Source organism: Panthera pardus, unplaced genomic scaffold, assembly GCF_024362965.1.
Source record: "Panthera pardus isolate Hobbes unplaced genomic scaffold, ASM2436296v1 HiC_scaffold_11, whole genome shotgun sequence".
Classification (NCBI taxonomy): Eukaryota; Metazoa; Chordata; class Mammalia; order Carnivora; family Felidae; genus Panthera; species Panthera pardus.
The window spans coordinates 90,749,518-90,771,983 of NW_026526666.1; the positions used below are offsets into that span (position 1 = coordinate 90,749,518).

The 22,466-nt window shown below is 41.0% G+C and overlaps 1 protein-coding gene across 7 annotated transcripts in view; it reads left to right on the forward strand.

Annotated features, from left to right (window-relative positions):
* Positions 1 to 22,466, forward strand: part of USP48 (ubiquitin specific peptidase 48) — a 115,561-nt gene that overhangs the window by 68,684 nt on the left and 24,411 nt on the right. For 3 of the 7 annotated variants that reach the window (XM_053898845.1, XM_053898841.1, XM_053898839.1), the window contains exons 9-19: positions 699 to 878; positions 4,509 to 4,637; positions 6,137 to 6,286; positions 10,488 to 10,685; positions 12,308 to 12,422; positions 13,356 to 13,486; positions 14,652 to 14,723; positions 20,746 to 20,870; positions 21,034 to 21,156; positions 21,435 to 21,496; positions 22,129 to 22,239. In XM_053898845.1, coding sequence (XP_053754820.1) covers positions 699 to 878; positions 4,509 to 4,637; positions 6,137 to 6,286; positions 10,488 to 10,685; positions 12,308 to 12,422; positions 13,356 to 13,486; positions 14,652 to 14,723; positions 20,746 to 20,870; positions 21,034 to 21,156; positions 21,435 to 21,496; positions 22,129 to 22,239 — 1,396 coding nt within the window. The remainder of the gene's footprint in view (positions 1 to 698; positions 879 to 4,508; positions 4,638 to 6,136; positions 6,287 to 10,487; positions 10,686 to 12,307; positions 12,423 to 13,355; positions 13,487 to 14,651; positions 14,724 to 20,745; positions 20,871 to 21,033; positions 21,157 to 21,434; positions 21,497 to 22,128; positions 22,240 to 22,466) is intronic. The other 4 variants (XM_053898840.1, XM_053898842.1, XM_053898843.1 and 1 more) reach the window with 4 other exon arrangements.

Sequence of the window (22,466 nt, forward strand, 5' to 3'; positions counted from 1 at the left end):
CCTGTTTTGACAGCAGTTTTTCTTTTTTTTAATGTTTATTTATTTTTGAGACAGAGACAGAGCATGAACGGGGGAGGGTCAGAGAGAGGGAGACACAGAATCTGAAACAGGCTCTGGGCTCCGAACTGTCAGCACAGAGCCCGATGCAGGGCTCGAACCCACGGACCGCGAGATCATGACCTGGGCCGAAGTCGGACGCTCAACCGACTGAGCCACCCAGGAGCCCCAACAGCAATTTTTCTTAATGGCTTATCTCTAATTTTTTCTAAAACATTTTTTCTTCTTGAAAAAAAATTTTTTGAATTTCACACTCCCATCTCATTAGTTTGTATAAGTAATTTGTGAGAAGAATATGATCACCTGATTCTTGGTAAGTATATAGGTGAGCCAATTCATGCAGAATAGCAAAGTGTACTACAGAATAGCTTTGTAACCCTGACCTGGGTGCCCAGAGTGCAATAGCTTTCCATCTGTATATTTTGCAAGAGAAATGGAGAGTCAGTACAGTCAGGTGCTTAAGATAGCATCTGCTATATTACTTTGTAAAACTAAATTTTTTGTAAAAAAAAAAAAAGTGCCATGTTTTGAATTCTATCAGATAGGAAAACAATTTTAATCATTACCGTTAAGGCTCAGGATATAAGAAGAAATATTGTTGTCCAAAACGTTTTTTACTTTCTCCCTTTCTCTTTCTCCAGGTGGGTCCTATGTGTATGAACTGAGTGCAGTCCTTATACACAGAGGAGTGAGTGCTTATTCTGGCCACTACATTGCCCATGTGAAAGATCCACAGTCCGGTGAATGGTATAAGTTTAATGACGAAGACATAGAAAAGATGGAGGGGAAGAAATTACAACTAGGGATTGAGGAAGATCTAGGTAAAACCTTTAAGTTGTGAGTGCCCTTTTAAAATATAAATTTTTTTTTACTGGAAATATTTTGATAAATTTTTATGGCCCAAGATTGGTATGGGTTATTAAGGGTATTTGCATGTCTTAAACACACGTAAAATCTCTGAACATCTTTTGTTAGCGATGCCTGAATTAAAAAAAAAAAAAAAAAAGATTTTCCTCCAGAGATGGTTTCCATGATGTTTTTCTTTGTGTTGGGAGATGTGTGTTGGAGAAATAACTCTAGCAGGGGACCTTTGCTCTGAGAACAGTGCCTGCTCCTCCCTGTTAAGTATCTTATGCCATCCCCAGAGTGTGATGCAATGCCTCTGGGGAGTAAGCTGCTTGCGATTTTGTAGTGATGAGGTCTGCCTTCACAGTGCTTTGTGAATAGCACCTTACTCTGGAGCTGTCATCCTGTCCATTTTCTTGGGCCAGAAGACCCATCCCTTCCCTAACGAAGTGCACAGTTTTTCCAGTAGAAGCCATCTCAGCTGAACTTTTCATTACTGTGTCTCCGTGTTTGTCATTCTTGGATGCGGCTTGGACTTGGGAGTCTAAATAAGAGAAAAGGAATGGGAATGGGTGTGTGTCTCCTCCACAGTTCTTCGTGGATCAGAACCACTTGCCCAAGGTGTCAGGGAGGAGCATGGCCATTGGAGTTGGCTTTCCAGGCATGTGGGTAGATCTTTCTGCAGATATTTAAGTGGCAACGATATTCTTGTAATTGAGAGAGGTATTTTCTGCTTTTAAATAACAGGTGTTTATAGATATTCAGCAATGTTATTCCCATCCCATCTTAGTAACACTCAAGGTCTTAACCTTTGCTTATAATTTTTCTTTTTGTGAGAGTCTTTCTGGGAACAAAACTGAGATGTAGCTTTAAATTATGAATAATTGTGTCGTGGTTTTATTTGACTGTTCTTCACTGAAGTTTATTCGATTTGTCTTCATTTTAGTCAGAATTGTAGGAATAAAAGCATTGGTAAGGCTGTCCTATCTACTGTTTCTAAGCAGCCCTAAATTTTAGAGTAGTTCAAGAGAAAGAGACTCCACACCTATCAGGATTCCATTCCAGTGTTTTTTTGTTTGTTTCTAATGTTTATTTTTGAGAGATAGAGGGGGAGGTACAGAATCCAGAGCAGTCTCTAGCCTCTGAGCTGTCAGCACAGAGTCCGACCCCACAAACCGTGAGATCATGACCTGAACCGAAGTCAGGTGCTTAACCGACTGAGCCACCCAGGCGCCCCTCCATTCCAGTGTTTTAATGCCACTACGCAATGTTCGTTACAGCTTTCATCTGTTGTTTTCTTTTCATCAAAAACAGAAAATCCTTGTTTGTTAAATTCCACGAGTCATTTTCACCTGTGTTCTATTATGAACTTTTACGAATTGTTTTATATTCCCATCTTCTACAAAGAATTGAACATGTTAAATCATAATACTTTCTGGTTAGAAGTGCCCAACTGCCTCTTTACTGTATATGCTCCTGACGTTTTTAAAGCTATTTTTTTTTTTTTATTTTTGGGACAGAGAGAGACAGAGCATGAATGGGGGAGGGACAGAGAGAGAGGGAGACACAGAATCGGAAACAGGCTCCAGGCTCTGAGCCATCAGCCCAGAGCCCGACGCGGGGCTCGAACTCACGGACCGTGAGATCGTGACCTGGCTGAAGTCGGACGCTTAACCGACTGCGCCACCCAGGCGCCCCCTGACGTTTTTAATTTACTGTTATGGTGGTCTTCAAACTTTTTGTTCCTGTATTCTCTATAAGAATATTGAACGAATTTGCGTTCCTTGCATGTTTTAAAACCCGGCATTTTCATCATAATTTTAAGTGCTCCAAATAATGTGACTTTCTGACATAGTGAAACTGGAACATCACTTTTAAGAGCGTCCAAATGAAATTAGTTAACAGTCAATACCCACTATTTCAGAGACATATGAATTGGTCTTTGTTTATAGCAGGACACTTTCAACCCTCCCCCTTTCTCCCATACTAGTATTTCCATCATTTCCATCTGACCCTGCAGAATTTTATTCTAATGGAATATACTTCAGATTTCTTTAACCATAAAGCTCTAAATAGTTAAAGTTCTTTTTGATTGAACTTTTTCTTTTTTCCCCCCAATATCCTTCTCCCTTTCCCCTTCTCCCTCCTGCCCGCCCCCCCTTGCCTCAGGATCTAGCTTTATCTTTTAAATTATAAATATCACCACATTGGTCAATCCCATATGAGTATGTTATAGAATACTCCTGAATCAAATAAAAAAGCAAAATTTTATTGTAAACACATCTTTTAATGACATGGCTAAGAAATTTTTTTTAATCCCTGGGTGAGGTTATATCTTTCCTTTGTAAAGTGGGAGAGGGATGACTGAGAAAGGAGAGGCAGGAGCTATCAGTGGAACCTCAGCTTTGAGGCAGCTCGATTCTACAAAAGTATATAGTGAATTGGAGATCTGGTCATTGATTTCCTGAGAAGTAAGCATGATCTCATACCACCGGAAGGTTACCCCTGGATCCTAGGCACCAATCTGAAGATCACTTTCATGTGATCCACTTGCCATGCAGAACACTTAGGAATGAATGCCATGCTACTGAATTTGTAGAGATTAGTGGCTAATCTTTATGCTCATTAGCATTTCACTATTTTGAACATGCTGTTTTATTTCTTTGGGCAATTAAATCTGCGTATTTTTTTTTTTTTATAACTTATTGAATTTTGATTTTAATTCCAGTTAACATATAGTGAGTCAACAATTCATCTGCCAGTGTACTCCCTAATCCCCGTCATCTGTTTCACCCAGCTGCCTGCCCTCCTCTGCTCTGGGAACCATCAGTGTGTTCTCTGTCATAATCTGGATTTACTGTATTTTTTTTTTAATCCTTCAAAGAACATTCATTTTGGAGAGAGCTCGAGTGCGCAAATTGGGGGAGGGATGAGAGAGGGTGTGATCAGAGGATCCAAAGCTGTCTCTACACTGACAGCAGCAAGCCCAATGCAGGGCTCAAACTCCCGAACCCTGAGATCATGACCTGAGCTGAAGTCGGATGCCCAACTGACTGAGCCACCCAGGCGCCCTGATTTTTAAAATCTTTTTAAGTTTACCTTTTTATTCTGAGGGAGAGGGAGAGAGAATCCCAAGCAGGCTCTGCGCTGTCAGCACAGAGCCTGACATCGGGCTCGATCTCACTCACTGCACCATCATGACCTAAGCCAAAATCAAGAGTCAGACTCTTTACCGATTGAGCCACCTAGGCGCCCCTGGACTTACTTTTGTAATTTAAGATCGACATTAAAATAAACTCATAGCAGTAGTACTTTTTATTTGGTTCTAGGTTTTTCTTCCTGAAAAATAGTACTTTCTTACCATCTTATAGAAATGGAATATGGCAGGCAAAGGGGGTAGGGTAGTAAGCTTGTTTAAATACTCAAGCATCTAAAGAGCATGCTGAATTTGTATTGCCTTTTAATGTTTCAGATCCCTGTTAAAGTATCTTGAATGTGTATTATAGAAATTTGTTTTCTGTGGCCCTCCTCCTTCCCCTCCCCTGCAAAAGGATGAACATACTAGAGGCATTCTAATTTAGTTATCTTTTATTTCTCGACCTCAGCAGAACCTTCTAAGTCCCAGACACGTAAACCCAAGTGTGGCAAAGGAACTCACTGCTCTCGAAATGCATACATGTTGGTGTATAGACTACAAACTCAAGAAAAACCCAACACAATTGTTCAGGTACCAGGTAAGCAGTTTTCCAGGGTTACATAAGGCAAATATGTTAGAATACTGTGCTCAAAGGTCAGTGACAAGAACTTACTGCTTTAGCGGCATCTGGGTGGCTCAGTCGTTTGAGCGTCTGACTTCAGCTCAGGTCATGATCTCGTGGTTTGTGAGTTTGAGCCCCTCATCAGGCTTGCTGTGCTCATCACAGAGCCCGCTTCAAATCTTCTGTTCCCCCCTCTCTGTCCCTCGCCCGCTCACACTCTCCCTCAAGAATAGATAAAACATTTAAAGATAATTACAAAAATAAAAACTTCCTGTTTTAATTTATTAAGATAGGTTGATTGCAGATAGTAAGTGTTGGTGAAAGTAAATATAATCACAAATTTGCTTTTAAAGTAGTGAATCTTGGGGGTGCCTGTCTGGCTCATTTGGTGGAGTGTGTGACTCGATCTCATGAGTAGTGAGTGGGTCTGAGCCCCGTGTTGGGTGTAGAGATTACTTAAAAATCACAAAATTTTGGGGTGCCTGGGTGGCTCAGTCGGTTGAATGCCCAACTTTGGCTCATGTCATGATCTCATGGGTCGTGGGTGGAGCCCCGGGTTGGGCTTCTGCTGTCAGCACAGAGCCCGCTTCAGATCCATAATAAAATCTTAATAAATAAATAAAGTAGTGAGTTTTTTAAAATAAAGGTACCGTTGAAAAAAAAGTTTATTTTGAGAGAGCAAGAATGAGAGATAGCCTGCACGAGTCAGGGAGAGCCAGAGAGAGAATCCCAGGGAGGCTCTGAGCACAGAGCCCGACATGGGGCTCAGTCTCAGGAACCCCAGGATTGTGACCTGAGCCGACATCGAGACTCGGAGGCCTAACTGAGCTACCCAAGCACCCAAAAAATAAAGGAACTTTTAACAGAACTGTTCCACTGACCCCTTCCCTCCCAAAGAAAACCACAAACAATTTAAAAAATTTTATAGGTAAGAAAACATGTATTTAAGGAATCATTTGGTTTAATTTGTAAAGCATACAAGTGGGTTATACCCACTTAGCAAGGTGCCCGGCTGGCTCGGTTGGTAGAGTATGCAACTCTTGATCTCAGGGTCATGAGTTGAAGCCTCACCATGGGCATGGGCTTGGGCTTAGAGTTTACTTAATTAAGAAGGGGTGGGGGGCGGGGAAGAGTTGCTACAGGCCTGAGGGCAGTCTTAAATTGTCATCCTACCTACTACTGGACTGTGGTCTGTGGCATCATCTGTTTTTAAGTGGTATTTGTGAGCCATTTGATGGCTCCAGTTGTCTGGTGACATCATAGAGAACCAGATTGGGAATTACCTAGTATCATTCAAGTGGCTGTTTCCATTTTCACTCTTGTCTGCAGGTTATAGATCTCTTATAGAAAGGGAGACCTCAGTAGGAAGTTCCCGCTAGAATCCTAACAGATATTTGCTGTAATTTCGAGATTGGCATGGTTCTGTGTCTTTAAAAACAGGAAAACATTAGTTTTTGTCTTTCTGTTTTGAATAGCCTTTCTTCAAGAGCTGGTAGATCGGGATAACTCCAAGTTTGAGGAGTGGTGTATTGAAATGGCCGAGATGCGTAAGCAAAGTGTGGATAAAGGAAAAGCAAAGCACGAAGAGGTTAAGGAGCTGTACCAAAGGTTACCTGCTGGAGCTGGTCTGTAAGATATTCTGGGACAGCACTGCTGCCATTATGTGCCTTGTTTCTTTCGTGTTCACAAATGTATATGAACAAACTTTCCCCTGCCCTTTCTTATAACCCACTAACGCCAGCTTAAGCACTATAAAATTACTATGTAAACGAGCAATAATTTGATGCATAGCATTCCATATAGTTTTCATTATCATGTACTTTTAAGAATGGGAAGCTCTTAACAAATTAAAAGGTTTAGGTCAGCATTCTGCATATGTATGAGTCTTACAGGCATTTCTATTTTGTGAGATATTAATTTGTTCTTAAAAATCTGATTGGGTTATGGAAGCAACTCACTGCCCTGACAGTCTTAACAGGCAGTCTTGTCTGTGTGCTATTTTTAATGATACTATTATACTAATTTGAAATTTAATATCAAACATTATGCTAAGAATGGAGAGCTTTCTGCTGACCCTTAATTTTTTAAGAATTATCCCACACAAGCCAGCTCATCCCTTTACTGTGTATGTTTATTCAAGTTTACCTAGTGCCTTAGAAAATCCCAACTTTTTAAGCCTTCAGTACCATTGGTAACGATGTGTCTTTAACGTTTCCTAGGCAGACTTCCCCATGTCCAATTCCTACGTAAAGAAGAGAGGCAATTTAATCCTAAATTTTGAAGATAAATACTCAAGTATAATTGTACTTGTGGTTTTGTCTTTTTCATATCTTATTTTTCCATTACTGGTATACTCTTTTAAACAAAAGATGAATATAAATTGCTAAATCTGTAAGAGTGACTCTGAACAGTTCTTTCTAAACCACATCTTTATTTGATTCTGACTTTTTTTTGTAATGCGTTGGTCTCACTCTGTCCCAAGGGTTGGGATTATTCTAAAGAATGAGACTGACCCTGATGTTACTGAAAATGATTTGGACATGAATATGATTCAAATACCTAAATTTATTCAAAGGAGTTGAGAAATCTATTTTTTGAACTGTATTCCTAGTTTTCTGCATTCACTGGACAAGAGAATGGTTCAAAACTGCATTTTATGTTAGATGCAGTTAAGTCCCTCTCTTTTAAAACCGCATTGTCCAAAGGCAGGATGTGTCTGGTTAGCACATACTTGGGCATCTCCTGGCTGTTTTCAGTCTCTAAGAAACTGCTCTTGTGTTCTTAGAATATCTCTCCGTTATCAGTACTTTTACCAGTTAGGAACATCTTCCTCCCATTTGCAGTAAACATACATAGTAGAATATCTATGTCGTGTTAAGTGTTGAAAATCCAAAATCAGATGAATGTGGTTTTGTGCTGCCAATCCTAGTCTTTGTTATGCATTTTCTAACTCTTACTTGTGTTTGTGAACATTTATATAAAAGAAGAGTCATTTATCCTAAAACATATGCCTCATTGGGAACACAGACACTTTTGGCCCTTTTTATTGAAATTTAAATAAGGTATCTGCAAATAATGGTAAAGTATGTCTAGGTGAAGTGTTGCAAATATTTTTGAGGCCACAGTCTTTGTAGACTTTTATAATTCCCCCCAAGGGATTTCCTTATGTTCAAAATTCAGGCGTTAAAAAGAAAAAAAAAGTTATACATAACTTTAACCAAAATGTACATTTCTCTCTGGTAAATACTGTCACAAGTGCTTTCCTGTTTTGTGAAGTGGTGAGATGATAGACCGTTCAGTATTTCCACCTTGGCGATTAGAGTGCGCATTCCTTTTTCGGTGCTTGATTACCCATGCCTTCGGAAGACAGTGCTGAGCTGGTTTGCTAGATCACAAATCATAGGGAATCTGCCATGAGTCTTTCTCTAGGACAGAAACGTCAGTAGTGTAAAAACTCTCCAGAAGCAGATCTGCCTTAACTCTTGAGACTTGAGCTCGTCCCTGATTGTCTGGGAACTCTTGGCAGAGACTGATCCAACTCTTTATGGTGATCGAGATTGGGAATGGAAAGACAGACAGACCTATGTGAACCACAGCCCCTCTTCCTTCCATGGGTCCTCCAGCACACTAAAACTAGCACCCTGAATCTAGAAAATCAGTAGAATTAATAATACAGAATTCCATCAGAACCCCAGAACTGCTCTCTGCTCTCTCCCTTCCTCCTCTTACTGTAAAATCAGATGTGATTTTTCTGATCTTCATGACTTACTTTTAATTCGTATGTAACTGCTCAAAACCAAAACAATAACCTTCACTTGGAAGTTTTCTGTGGGATTCGAGTAGGGGATTGGGAAATCTTGTCTGAAGCAGATTGCCTTTGAGTCACATTATCATACGGGTCCGGGGTACAGCCACCCTGGGCTTTCAATTCCAGCAGCCGGCCCTTGGCACAGAGTGTTTTCTGTACTTCCTGGACTCCTTTTCTCGTGAGGGTCGGGATCCTTATGGTTTGTTTGCAGTTAGCAATAGTGGGCATTGTCTGCTCTTCCCTCCCCAGCACCTGGGGACATGAGAACACCTGGTGAATGGTTCTTGAATGTTCCTCTGTGTCACAGTTCAGTTTTCCCTCCTTTGATGGTCTTCAGATTAGTAAAAATTTTAATCTATGTGACTGTATTTGAGAAAGGATTAGATATGCTAAGAGTTTCATTTTGCTTTCTTGGACAGAGATCATGTATCTTAGTAAAATTCTGAAGATAACCAGGTGTACTCTGTCCCTGGCAGATTAAACTCGATAAATGCCAAATAAAATTGGGAAGTATTTTGAATTTAATTAGCTGTATCATTATATATTGTAGAGTGTCACAACCGTGTTACCTATACTGAATCTTAAGGTCTCCACTTTATATATTGTGTGAATGTATGATTAACTTTTCTATATCTCTTTTCTTCCAAAAAGCTCAAAATGCTTCACATATCTTATCTTTTACATTCAACAACATCCCTGTGAGGTAGGTAGAAGGCAGGTATTATTACCTTCATTTTACAAATAAAAGACCTGAAGCATAGAGAGTTCAAGTGACTTGCTCAAGTTCAGTTTCTTGGTGGCAGAACTTGGATTAGACCTTGGTCTCAACTTGGCAGTCATGAGCTCTTTCTCTGCAGCTGCATTAGGGCTGACCAATCCATCAGAAAGCTCTCAGTTGACGATGTACAGTCTTAGAACAAATAATGGGATGCGATCATGCTGAATTTTGTTTTTGTAAAAATTGAAGTGTTTCACACTGAACTTAAATGGAAAGTAGTTTTCTAGACTTGTCACTAACTCTAAGAGAGGTATACAATTGGTCAAAATGGGCTTTGCATTAAATTGTCTATCCCTCAGATCTCATCAGAAGTAGTACATGATACAAATACGTAAATTCAATCTCTGTATGTTTTCTTCTATGTTTTATGCTGGGACTCACTGGAGATCTTTGTAAGTAATCAAAGCTGGCCCTTTGTCCTTAATTTTGACTTTTAGGGAACTCTGGGACTCTTGTTTTCCCAAATGAAAACTCATTTTGAGGTGGTTCAGTTTTGTCTAAATTTTTGCAACGTCAAAGTCGCTAACAATTCAATTCTAGTGTAATTCATACTGGAATTTGTATAAAATAGCTTACTTTCTTGATATACGTTATATAACAAGTAGCTCATGATACGGACTGGGGTGGGGAAATCAAATACGTTTTAAGTGACACCAGTATCCTCTCGGACGAAGAAAAAAAGTTCAGTGGTTAAAACTGGCTTATAAAAGTGTGGTTATGGCTGATGAGGTTAATTTGTAAAATTTTTTCTGAGGTTAATTTATAACTTGGAACTCAGTCTCTTCATTTTCATTTCCAGATGTATTTCACATTGGTGAGAAGTGTTTATGAAAATCATTTATGAAATGAACATAGTAGGGAATGAGGGTATATGATTTGCGTGCCAATGTGTGGAGCATGGCTTCTAGTCGACAGTCATGGGTGTCCTGATCAGAACTCTGCTGTGCTGTCAAGCAAGACACTTCTCTCTGTGGATGCCTCTTTTGTAGAATGTGGTTAATAATACCAGCCGCTCTCATAGGGAACTGTGCAGTCTCCTATCGTGCACAGCTCCTTGACCTAGAAGAGGGTTAGTTAAATGGAGTTTTATGTCAAACTCCTCAGCATTTTCCCTGAAGAGTGATTCTTCTGATTCTGCTAACTTTGGACAGAGTTTGTATTGTCTTTAGAGGAAAATGAGTATCACTTAGTCAAAAAGCTGTGAAAATACATAGATGCTTTCTTTTGCTTTTTCCCTCAGAGCCCTATGAATTTGTCTCTCTCGAGTGGCTACAGAAATGGTTGGATGAATCGACACCCACCAAGCCTATCGATAATCACGCTTGCCTGTGTTCCCATGACAAGCTTCATCCTGATAAGATATCAATTATGAAGAGAATATCTGAATATGCGGCTGACATTTTCTATAGTAGATATGGAGGAGGACCAAGACTAACTGGTAATTCGAGGTGTTTTCTCTGCTGAAAAAGTAATGCCTTAAGTCCTCAGCTTGTGGTCTCTGATCATCTCACCCAAACTGTGACAGCCAGAGCAAATGCTCCTTACGCTTTGCAGAAAGGGTTTGCTAATGAGAGAAGTTATGCAGCATTAGACCTTATAAGCTATTTTTATTTTATTTTTAAGGTTTATTTATTTATGTTTGAGAGAGAGAGAGCACACAAACGGGGGAAGGGCGGAGAGAGAGAGAATGAATGAATGAATGAATGAATGAATGAATGAATCCCAAGCAGGCTCCGCACTGGCAGCACAGATTTCCGACAGAGGGCTCCAACTCACGAACCGTGAGATCGTGACTTGAACCGAGATCAAGAGTTGGACGCTTACCCAGTGTAGTCACCCAGGTGCTCCTAGACCTCATATATTTGTAATGTTAGAATCTAAGAAACTGACACTTTTCTTTGAGTTTTAACGATGGATTTTGCCCTCTCAAAGACAAAATTTTCCTCTTTTGAGGAAACCACGTGGTAGTCTTTTATTAGTTTGTACAGTAGTCTTCAGAGTACTTGAACCTTGGTCTGGTAGATTGCACATCTGATTTGACTTCCGTAGATTGTTCACTTAGCTTATGAATGGAAGCTACTTGATGCCACCTTGAATGCAGAGGTATTTATAACCACGTAGTGTCCGTAGTCCGTTTGCTTCCGGTTGTCTCTCCTCAAAACACTTTCCTTTTAATGAGCTACTGGCCACACAAGGCCTCCCTCCAGTCTGTCGGTGAATCTAATAAAATTGTGCGACCACGTTCCCCCTTTCCGAAAACAGCATTTAATTTAGTAGAAAGGGGGAGCGTGGTCGTACAACTCACTGCATAAAAACTGGCATTTAACTGCAAGATTCAGACCTTCTCTTGTACACATCTGGAGTTTTGCTTTCCCAATTTGTTTTTGATTCACGATCAGTGAACTAAGCAGTGATTACATCATTCCAAGAATCACATTTCCGGGCTGCCTGGGTGGCTCAGTTGAGCCCCACGTCGGGCTCTGCACTGACAGTGCAGAGCTTGCTTGGGATTCTCTCTCCTCCTCTCTCTGCCCCTCTCCACCCTCCTCAACGTAAATAAATAAAGTAAAAAAAACAAAATCACATTTCGTGATTCCTGCAGCTGTGAGTTTGGGGCCTTGGTGGTGTTTTTCCCTGTAGTGTTCTGTGCCTTCTGTGCTTTGAAGTGTTCCAATATTTCATACCCCCACGAAGCTCTCATTTAACATTACATTTATAGTTGTCAGATATGTTGACACTCCTCTGTGCCCTCCCCCCCCACCTGAGAGCCTCCATTATTTAACTACAGTCTTGTAAAATAGGCATCTAAATCTCGTAAAATAGTAGATAGCGTAGGTAGTTGTAGCGAATGGTGACATCTCGCCTCGCATTGTTCTTTATGTACAGAACAATATTGGTGTTTTGAAATCTGTATCGCCTAAGCAACGTAGGATATATGCTAATCTGCTCTGCTGTCAAAACATGCAACTTTGATTGAGAATTCTGTGTTCTGTGTAGTACTGACACTTCCCTATCAGGAAATTAGTATGTGAATGAACCGTTTCCTTTCATTCCCTCTAGTGAAAGCCCTGTGTAAGGAGTGTGTGGTAGAACGTTGTCGTGTGTTACGTCTGAAGAATCAACTAAATGAAGACTATAAAACTGTCAATAATCTGCTAAAAGCAACAGTAAAGGGGTATGTTACACAGCGCATGCTGTTTATGACGAGCTGCAACAGTTGTAGAGGAAATCACGAAGCGGCTTATTAGTTCCAGACCATAGGAGTTAGGATGTTTTGAGGAAAGGGTGGTGCGGTGGTTGACAGCTAGATTAAATGTCGCAATGGTTGCCACTGCGGCAAAGATAAGGAAAGCCAAGTGACACAGCCTTTGTGACTGCACTCCCTCTGTTAGACAAGTAGAAGCAGAGGTGTGGGTCTGCAGTCCGACCAAACCAAGCAGCATGTTAGTGCGTTCGGGAGTGGAATTGTCAGTACTCCTGGCAGGCGTGGGGGTGCCCCCTTTAGAGAGCATGACGTGTATTAACAAATGGTCCCCCGTGGAGGGCCCTTGTCGAAAATACCCAGGGTACTTGTAGTATGTCGAGCATCACTCCACAGAGTATCTTGCACCCAGGAACCAACAAAATCAGGTGGCATTTAGTATGGCACCTGTTATGTCTGGGTTTAATTGAAGGTGCGTGTTTTCCAAATAAATATTATTCACTGTTTTTGATCATTCTGTAAACAGCCTAATGAGTTCTCAGATGTGTGTTTGCATATAGACGTGGATGTGTGTGAGAGTACCTACAGATGTCCTTGAAGGCACAGCTATATGTAGTTGTGCCTGGTAGTCACGTGAAAGAAAGTAGCCAGCTGAGTCGGGTCAAGCTTGAACGTAACTGAGGAAGCCGGACGAGATTTGGGATGGAACCAGAATGAATATGAGATCTGTGCTATTCAGTAGTGATGAGGAAAAATGGCCAGGATGCAGGAGGGGGATAAAAATGGTGTGGACAACAGAGTTTGAATGTTAGTAATTCGCTCTAGTTGTGGCCTTTACAGGTAAAGAGGGGATGGGGGCCTCAGGAAATACTACTTGCGTGACGTCACGTGGTCTCTGTTCCACAGCAATGACGGGTTTTGGGTAGGGAAATCTTCCTTGCGCAGCTGGCGCCAGCTGGCTCTCGAGCAATTAGACGAACAGGATGGGGACGTCGACCAAAGCAACGGGAAGATGAACGGCAACACCTTAAATAAAGGTAATGTTGAAAACTAGTGTGTCAGTGGTCATAAACTATACCGTGACATACCCATACGGAATTGCCATGTACTGACTCGTATTGGTAAATTTCCTTCAGAAAGTATGTTGGGGGCTTGTTTTCCAGTGCTTTTGTCAACATAAAGAGTATACCATTCACATCAGTTTTTACTAGTCTGATAGATGAAAAATGATAGAGCAGTGTCAAGACTGTGCCTTTCAAAATTATCACTGAGATTAACCATGGCCATTTATTTGAGAAGTTCATTGTGTTTGTGACGGAATGAAGAGACAGTTACCTGGTCAGTGTCCTTTCTTTTTCATTTTTTTACTGATTTGAGAGAGAAATCGCACACACGTGCGCAAGTGAGGGAGGGGGGCAGAGAGGGAGACAGAATCCGAAGCAGGCTCCATGCTTGACTGCAGGACCCTGGGATCATGACCTGAGCTGAAACCAAGGTGTTCGACCAACTGAACCAACCAGGTGCCCTTCCACTTGAGTTTTTTAATGATTAATAAATATTCTTTACATATTATCTTAAGCGTATTAAAAATGTATACTTAACATAAACTAAAACCCCTACGTAGTCATTCTAATCTCCTTATGCTTAAGGATTGTGTTCCTGGTATACACAACTACAAATTCATGGTGACACAATGCAGACAAATAGTAAAAGCAGATGTTAGAAGAGAAATGTTAACAGGAAACGCACAGTTCTTATTATACGTTTTTGATGTTATCGGTTAAGTCCTTATTTCTCATTAGCCTTTTCTGAAGTTTTCCGTTCAACCCCTAAAAGAAGAGGTAGGTGAAAATAACGTGACATGTGGATGATTAACTTGGTTTAAGATCCTGTATTCTGAATAGCTTGACTAGAATTAATGGAAGGAGATGTAAAGTATTTTTCAACTTGAAAAAAAAAAAAAAGAACATTTTCTTGCATAATCTAGATCTTTAAAAAGTAAAACTGCCATTCAGATATTTTTCTTTCCTTTTAAGGGAAAGAAACATAGCGCTTCTTAGCATAACCATGTACGAATCACTTGGGTCTAATTTTTGGAATGTTTCAAGTTTTCTTTGTTCGGAATTGTGCTCAGCGGTACTGCTGCTTTGACCTTCAAATATAACAGCTAGAATGATTATTATCTGTGTTTCTTTTGATTAGAGGAATCAAAAGAAGAAAGGAAAGAAGAGGAGGAGGAATTAAATTTTAATGAAGACATTCTGTGCCCACATGGTAAGCTAGAAGCATACATCTTTTTTTCTTAATGTTTTATTTTATTTTTGAGACAGGGAGAGACAGAGAGAGAGACAGTGTGCGGGCAGTGGAGGGGAAAAGAGAGAGGGAGACACAGAATCCGAAAGCAGGCTCCGGGCTCTGAGCTGTCGGCACAGAGCCCGGCATGGGGCTCGAACTCTCGAACCACGAGATCATGACCTGAGCCAAAGTCGGATGCTCAACCGGCTGAGCCGTCCAGGCGCCCTAGAAGCATACATCTTGTGTTGTTAGTCTGACGTTAGTGTATCACAGATGTTTTGTTAAGTATTCTCCCCGGGTTTCTGAGAGAAGTAGGCCCTGATGTGGCTGTCATGGTGCAGTAAACCGGCTTTCTAATCTGCTTGACTTTTCCTATTTCTGTTCTCCCGTCCTTTTCCCCAGTTAACTTCTTACTGCCTGCTTTCGTGCCAGGGCCTCTCATATGTTCTTTCCTTGCAAACAATTTTTTTAAAAAAATACAAAATAGGATTTTACCATATTTAGAAAAGAAACTTTGTCGTGTGTCAATTGAAAGACTGAGTTTGAAGGCAGGAATGTCCGTTATGTCCCATGAGTGAGAGTCTTTGTTTGACTTGAATACTCTCAGAACAAAATTCATGTATTTCTTATTCTTAGGGCTACTTCTGGTTTCATTTCTGAGATATCCATTGAGTAGCTACTGTGTGCTATGTTCTCTTAATGATAATTTCCAATTTTTTTTAAATCAATCCTGTGTATTTGATTATCTCTTACTTGGTCTTAGTGCTCACTTCTAATAAGTAACTTTTTGCAAGGGACTCCTTGTATATGGCACACAGTTTCCCATTCTGTTAGCTGTCTGCACATCAAAGAGGCATCAACTTCTCAAAGGCACTTACTGCATAAGTCTCCTTCCTCCTCTCTCATTTCTAACTGTATCCAATTCTTTTTTTTTTTTTTCCTTTTTAAACATTGTTATTCAGTTATTCAGGGACAGAGAGAGACCGAGCATGAGCCGGGGAGGGGCAAAGAGGGAAAGAAGGAGACACAGAATCTGAGGCAGGCTCCAGGTTCTGAGCTGTGAGCCCAGATCTTGATGCGGGGCTCGAACCCATGAACCGTGAGATCGCGACCTGAGCCAAAGTTGGCCACTTAACCACCTGAGCCACCCGGGAGCCCCCTAACTGTATCCAATTCTTAATTCATTAGTTCATTCCGAATCAGCGCACGATAATCTCATATTTACCCTCATGCACCTTAGTGCTTTTGTATCAAGACTCCTTGAAGACACTAGTGACAGTAATTGTCAGGTGAGTGATGCTTGGCATGGTGATGTTGCTGACCATTATCACGCTGTGCTTTAGCTTGCTAGCTGAGTGGCTGAGCTCACTCGTTTGCTGACCATACCACGTGGAGGGGGTGTCATCGTGGGATGTGGATTCCGGTGTTTGTGGGTCATGGGTCCCAAGCCCATCTGTCTTTCCTGTCACATCACCCTTTCTCCCATTTTGCCCTTCCTTACACTAGGAACACACATGTGGGTTAGACATGCCCTCTGGAGTGCTTGACAGAACAAGCAGATAAAGGTGAAGCGAATAGCCAAGAGTGGATCAGTTTGTTTCCTCCTGCTGTGGTGTCAGCTTTTTTTTTTTTTTTTTTTTTTAAATCCATCATAGCATGGGTGTGGACAGTGGGGTAATTGTCTCCCTTTCGAGAGTTGAGGATTCTGTGGCTCATTGCTACTTTCCCGCGAGGTGCTGCCCAACTGCTGGAAAACGCGTCGCAAGTCGGATGTCATCTTAATCCTTAGCTCACTGACTTTTGCTCTGCCTTCCCACTTCTTGTCTCATCTTGTCATTTCAGGATTACAGTTTTGACAGAAAGCATGGCAGACCTGAGTGTGATTTCAGAACTTGGGCTGCACTCTTCAGCAGAAATTGAGCACAAGAGCTGGGGTTTTGTTTTGTTAAGATCTTTGGCTTGATCTCAGCTTCGTGGCATTTTGTTGCTGTACATTATCTAGTTTTGTTTTTGTTTTTTACTTTAACGCTTATTTATTTTGAGAGAGAGAGAGAGAGAGAGAGCATGAGCTGGGGACAGGCAGAGAGCAAAGGAGAGAATCCCAAGCAGGCTCCACCAGTGCAGAGTTCGATGCAGGGCCCGAACCCACGAACTGTGAGATCATGACCTAAGCTGAAACCAAGAGTCGGACACTTAACCAACTGAGCCACCCAGGTGCTCTGAGATCAAGAGTGAGTGCTCCACTGATTGAGGCGGCCTGGCACCCCTATTTTACCTCATATTTCAAAAGTATGGTTCTCAACGACTGGATTTTGTGGACCTCACTTGTCAGTGTACTGTCTGCCCATGGATGCCAGGGTTTACAGGTGCAGCATATTGTACCTTAGAAACCCACTTCACTCATTAGATTTATATTAAAACTCCTTCCCGAGCTGTGGTGGTGGTGGTGGTGGTAATCGCACTAATAATAGTAAGATGATAGTGGACATTTATTGAATGTTTACCATGTGCCCAGTCGTTTTCTAAGCGTATAGGTATTAGCTCCTTTAATCTCTACAACAACGCTGAGAGGTATTACTGTCTTATCTGTCTTACTGATGAATAAGTAAAGTGAGGCACACAGAGGTGAGAATCACCTCAAGTTCACCACACTAGAAGGGTAGTTTTGCCAAGCGCGGGAAGAGTTGCTCTTTCAATGTACCATTTGTCCAGAGCCATTCTTTATAGGTATTTTTTTCCCTTCCATTTCTGGTAGCTTGTCAGATTTTTGTCCCCAGTGTTGTGACATCTCACCCGGGCCTGTCTTGGCGCAGGCCCTACCTCACGTACTGTGCAAGATGCTCTCTGGTTGCCGGGTGTGTGTGGCAGCAGCTGATGATGACGAGCTTTGCTGTTAGGGTGCTGTGGCTGGGCTGTTGTGCTCGGGAGTTCTCCTTGTTGGTGTCTGTTCTTGGGTGCTCGGATCTCTCCATCAGCATTTTCCATTTTCATGCCTGGACAATGCTGACTGCGCTGTCGCTGCTCTGGGGTTGTAAGAGAGAAGAGTGCTTGGGAGCCTTTGCCTTCTGTGTGAAACATTTACTGGTCCCCCTCTCAGCTCATGACCGCATTCATGTCTGCACTTTCTGTCCTCCAGTGCAGGGGGAAGCCTGTGGTCTTTTGTGGGTAGAGTGGCTTTTATCTGTAGGGCATTGAGGAAGGGCGTGAGAATTTTAACTGCCTCCTAAATAGAGACTTTTGGTCTATTCTCCTGTTTTGCAATCTCATCCCTACTTCTGTGTGCTTCTGATTCCTGGGTCGATGGGGGCTGTTCTGCTGTGTAGTAAATCTGGTTACTTCCTGACCTACACCACATTTAAATTAATTTTTCTTCTGTCTCATCCATTTGCTCTTAAGCTTCAGACATTTTTGTTGGCATTGCTCCCTCTGTGTTCTCTTTGTCACCATGATTTTATAAATTTTTTTAAAAATCCCTTTCCTCTGGTGTAGTGATATTTGAGGAGGCACTGAAAGTACAGTTATAAATGTCATTTTTATCTGGAAGTCCTTCTTTTGAATTTGCATATTTGTATAGTAAAATCCTGATGTATTTCTAAAGCCCCGTGTATATTTAATACATCAGAGATTTATGTGAATTAATCACCAGATTATACTCCATTAGGAGATCGATTACTACCATAGAGTTCAGTATTTATTGCAGATACTTTCTATGTATTAAGTGTTCTTACCCAGTTCATTGTATATTCATTTAAGTGGATAACCTTCCCGTAACTTAAACCTCTTTTGTTATACAGATTGGTTAATAGTTGGACAGCATTGCGTTTTATTTTTATGTGTTTTTCAGGTGTTCTATGCCCCAAGTTACTGTAGTTTAACCTAGATTTTGTGGGTGAGGGTATTTACACACAATGTGTGAACTCATTGTTTACTACTAGATTTCTGTGTTTGTCAGAAGAATCTTTGGGAATTAGGCCATCCAAGTGTGTTTGGTGAATTTAATCTTTCATGACTGGTTTGATCTGTATTGGGAGATGTTGGTCAAGAGTGAACTTAGTTGATAGGCTTTTTCCTTTCACGTTTTAGGAAACTTATTGCAGAATACAAGTCTAAAAAAAGTTGTTTATGACCTCATAATAACTCATATTCAGATACATTAAATCATCACAGCAGTTATTAAAATGATTTGTACCTAAGTATAGACACATCACAAGGAGCACAGGGGACAGTTAAACTGCAGCAAAATGAATGATTCGTATACTCTTCTGACTTCAAAATAAATTTAGGTTGTTCTTTATACCCATCCCACATTAAAGTAAGTCATTACGTAAAAATAACCTCTTATTGGGGCTCCTGAGTGGCTCAGTCGGTTAAGCGTCTGACTTCAGGTCGGGTTATGATGTCACGATTTGTGAGTTCAAGCCCCACATCGGGCTCTGTGCTGACAGCTCAGAGCCTGGAGCCTGCTTGGGATTCCGTGTCTCCCTCTCTCTCTGCCCCTCCCCCACTTGTGCTCTGTCTTTCAAAAATAAATAAATGTAAAAAAAAATTCAAAATATATTAAAAAAAAATAATAACCTCTTATTAAAACAAGGGCAACACATCCATGGTTAACATGACATGCTATTAATGTGTGTGTGTGTTTGTATTATTTACTTTATTCACACTGCTTTTCTGAACCACACCGTGCGATACCATGCGCGTATATACATAGCATGTACGTCCTCTTTAGTCCTTTTTTGGGAGAAAGGAAAGAAACCCCTTTAAAATTGTAACTGCCTTGGAGTTTTTTTTCTAAATCGGTTGTGAAAACCTACTGTAATCTTTTTGATGGCTGCATCGTATTTCACCGAAAAAAGATGCACTAAATTAACATCTGATAAACCAGTTAACTTAAAAAAAATTCCCTGGTTGTGTCTGGGGATAGACATGTTGGAGTGGATCTTCATAGCCTCAGGAAATTTAACAGCCTGCTCAGAAAGTTAATTTTTGCAGTGTGACCTATTTTCTCTGGTCATGTTTTTTTAATGCAAAATAACCTTTTCTTGAGTATTCAAAGCTCAATAAGAGGTGTAAGGTAAGAAGATGCATTTTGAGGTGTTAGAAATTGTGGAGTTTGGATGAGACAGATCTGGGGTCATATCCCAGCTTCCTTGTAAACAACCTACAGTGAGTCTGTATACCAATTTCTCTGATTCTCCATTTATTTATTACATAGAATATGTAAAGCCAAAATGACAACACAGTATTTAGAAAGGTCACTGGCTTAATTACTCTTAGTTATGGGGGTAGAAGCAAATGTATGGCTTTCAGAACTTAACGGTAGTTTTTTTGGGTAATGACTAAAATGCAGTTTACTAATTTATCAACCGGGAGCAGCCAAACAATAGAAATTGGAACCACAGGGGCATCCGAGTGGCTCAGTCTGTTGAATTCCTGTTGATTTCAGCTCAGGTCATGATCTCGAGGTTTGTGGGTTCAAGCCCCACGCCGGGCTCTGCACTGACAGCGGGAAGCCTGTTTGGGATTCACTCTCCCTGTCTCTCTTCCCCTCCCTCTCACTCTCTGTAAATAAACATTAAAAATAAAAGCAAAGAAAAAACCTGTAGGGAAGCGTGGCATTTAACTGCGGGTGGAGATGCGTTTCTCTTGAACACCCTGCCTTGTCACAGGGGCACCAGGGTCCCTGCAGGCCCTATTAGTGCTTTCTTGCCCCGCCCTGGTCTCATCTATGTGATTTTATCACCTAATTTTTCAACCGCAGACCTAGATGAAGCATATACCGGAAAGGCTACCACCTTTAGAATTAAATGACCTTGAAGATGAAATCTACAGATTTTTGAAACGAGGGAAAGAGGGTGCAAATTACAGAAAATAAGGAAAAGAATACATACAAATTTTCCTAAAGTTTAAGTAATAGAAGATAGATTTGTTGAAGGGTGTGTATATTGACCTTTTAAAGCTGTTTTCCCCCAAATATAATTTTTTCATTTTTTTAACTCAGGGGAGTTATGCATATCTGAAAACGAAAGACGACTTGTTTCTAAAGACGCTTGGAACAAACTGCAACAGTACTTTCCAAAGGCTCCGGAGTTTCCAAGTTACAGAGAATGCTGCTCACAGTGCAAGGTACTGAATGTTGTGCTGGCATCTGTGGGGATCGCATGCCGCCTCCCTGGATTGACTTTTCAGAGCTGACATTGTACTTCTGATGGGGGTGTAGGGAGGAGGCAAGCCCTGTGCCGTCAGCAGGAGGTGGTTGATTACCTCTTGCTTCGTTCTCTTTTTTCAGATTTTAGAAAGAGAAGGGGAAGAAAATGAAGCCTTACATAAGATGATTGCAAACGAGCAAAAGACTTCTCTTCCGAATTTGTTCCAGGACAAAAACAGACCATGTCTCAGTAACTGGCCAGAGGTATAATGATCCCCACAAAGGATGGAATTCTTACCTTTTCAAAGCTCTTGACAAATTCCCAGTGAACTGTTTCAGAACAACCCAGATTCTCATTTTTTGGTAGTCTAATCAGTGGGTTTATTCTAGCTTACGGTTCCTTGGCAGAGGGCTGTATTTACATTTTAGTTATAAAACTTGAGGAAGGAGAACCACAGTACATGGAAAAACATTATCCCTAAAGGGTTTCGGTTACGTGCGCACCGAGTTAACAGGCATTTGTGTGTGCTTCTCTGTTCCAGGATACAGATGTCCTGTACATTGTGTCACAGTTCTTTGTAGAAGAATGGCGGAAATTTGTCAGGTAGAACCCAACATTTTCTATTTCCTTTTGTTGTTGTTCACTTTAGTATTTTAAGAATAATGGATTCTAGGGGCGCCTGGGTGGCTCAAATCGGTTAAGGATCCGACTTTGGCTCAGGTCATGACCTCACAGTTCGTGGGTTCAAGCCCCGCGTCAGGCTCTGTGCTGACAGTTAAGCCTGCTTCAGATTGTGTCTCCCTCTCTTTCTGCCCACCACCCCCCACCCCCTTGTGCTCTGTCTCTTAAAAATAAATGTCAAAATTCCAATGACATTGAAAAAAAAAAAAGAATTATGGGTTCTAGGGGTACCCGGCTTGCTCCTACAGTAGAGTATGTGACTCTTGATCTCAGGGCCATGAGTTGAAGCCCCATGTTGGGCATAGAGCCTACTTAAAAAAGAAAATAAAAATTAAGAAGTATGAATTCTGATCATGGTACCATTGATGGTTACTTTTTTTTTTTTTTTTACACATATTAAAAGCTTTCTTTTGTTTAAGTTAAATAATCTTAAGAAAACATTTATTTAACTAGTATCCTTTTAAATGTGTGTCTAATTTTAAAATAATTACTTTAAAAATCTGAAGTCATTGCCATAGTGAAGTGTGTTGATCCTCCTTGTCTCCTTTGAATAGAAAACCCACAAGATGTAGTCCCGTGTCATCAGTTGGAAACAGTGCTCTTCTGTGCCCCCATGGGGGACTCATGTTTACATTTGCTTCCATGACCAAAGAAGATTCTAAACTGTGAGTTTCTTCTCTTCATGTGATTTTTATTTTTCTTTTCTTTTCTTTTTTTTAATGTTTATTTCTTTTTGAGAGAGAGAGAGAGAGAGAGAGAGAGAGAGAGAATGGGGGAAGGGCAGAGAGAGAGGGAGACACAGAATCTGAAACAGTCTCCAGGCTCTGAGCAGTCAGCACAGCCTGACGCAGGGCTCGAACTCACAAACCGCGAGATCATGACCTGAGTCAAA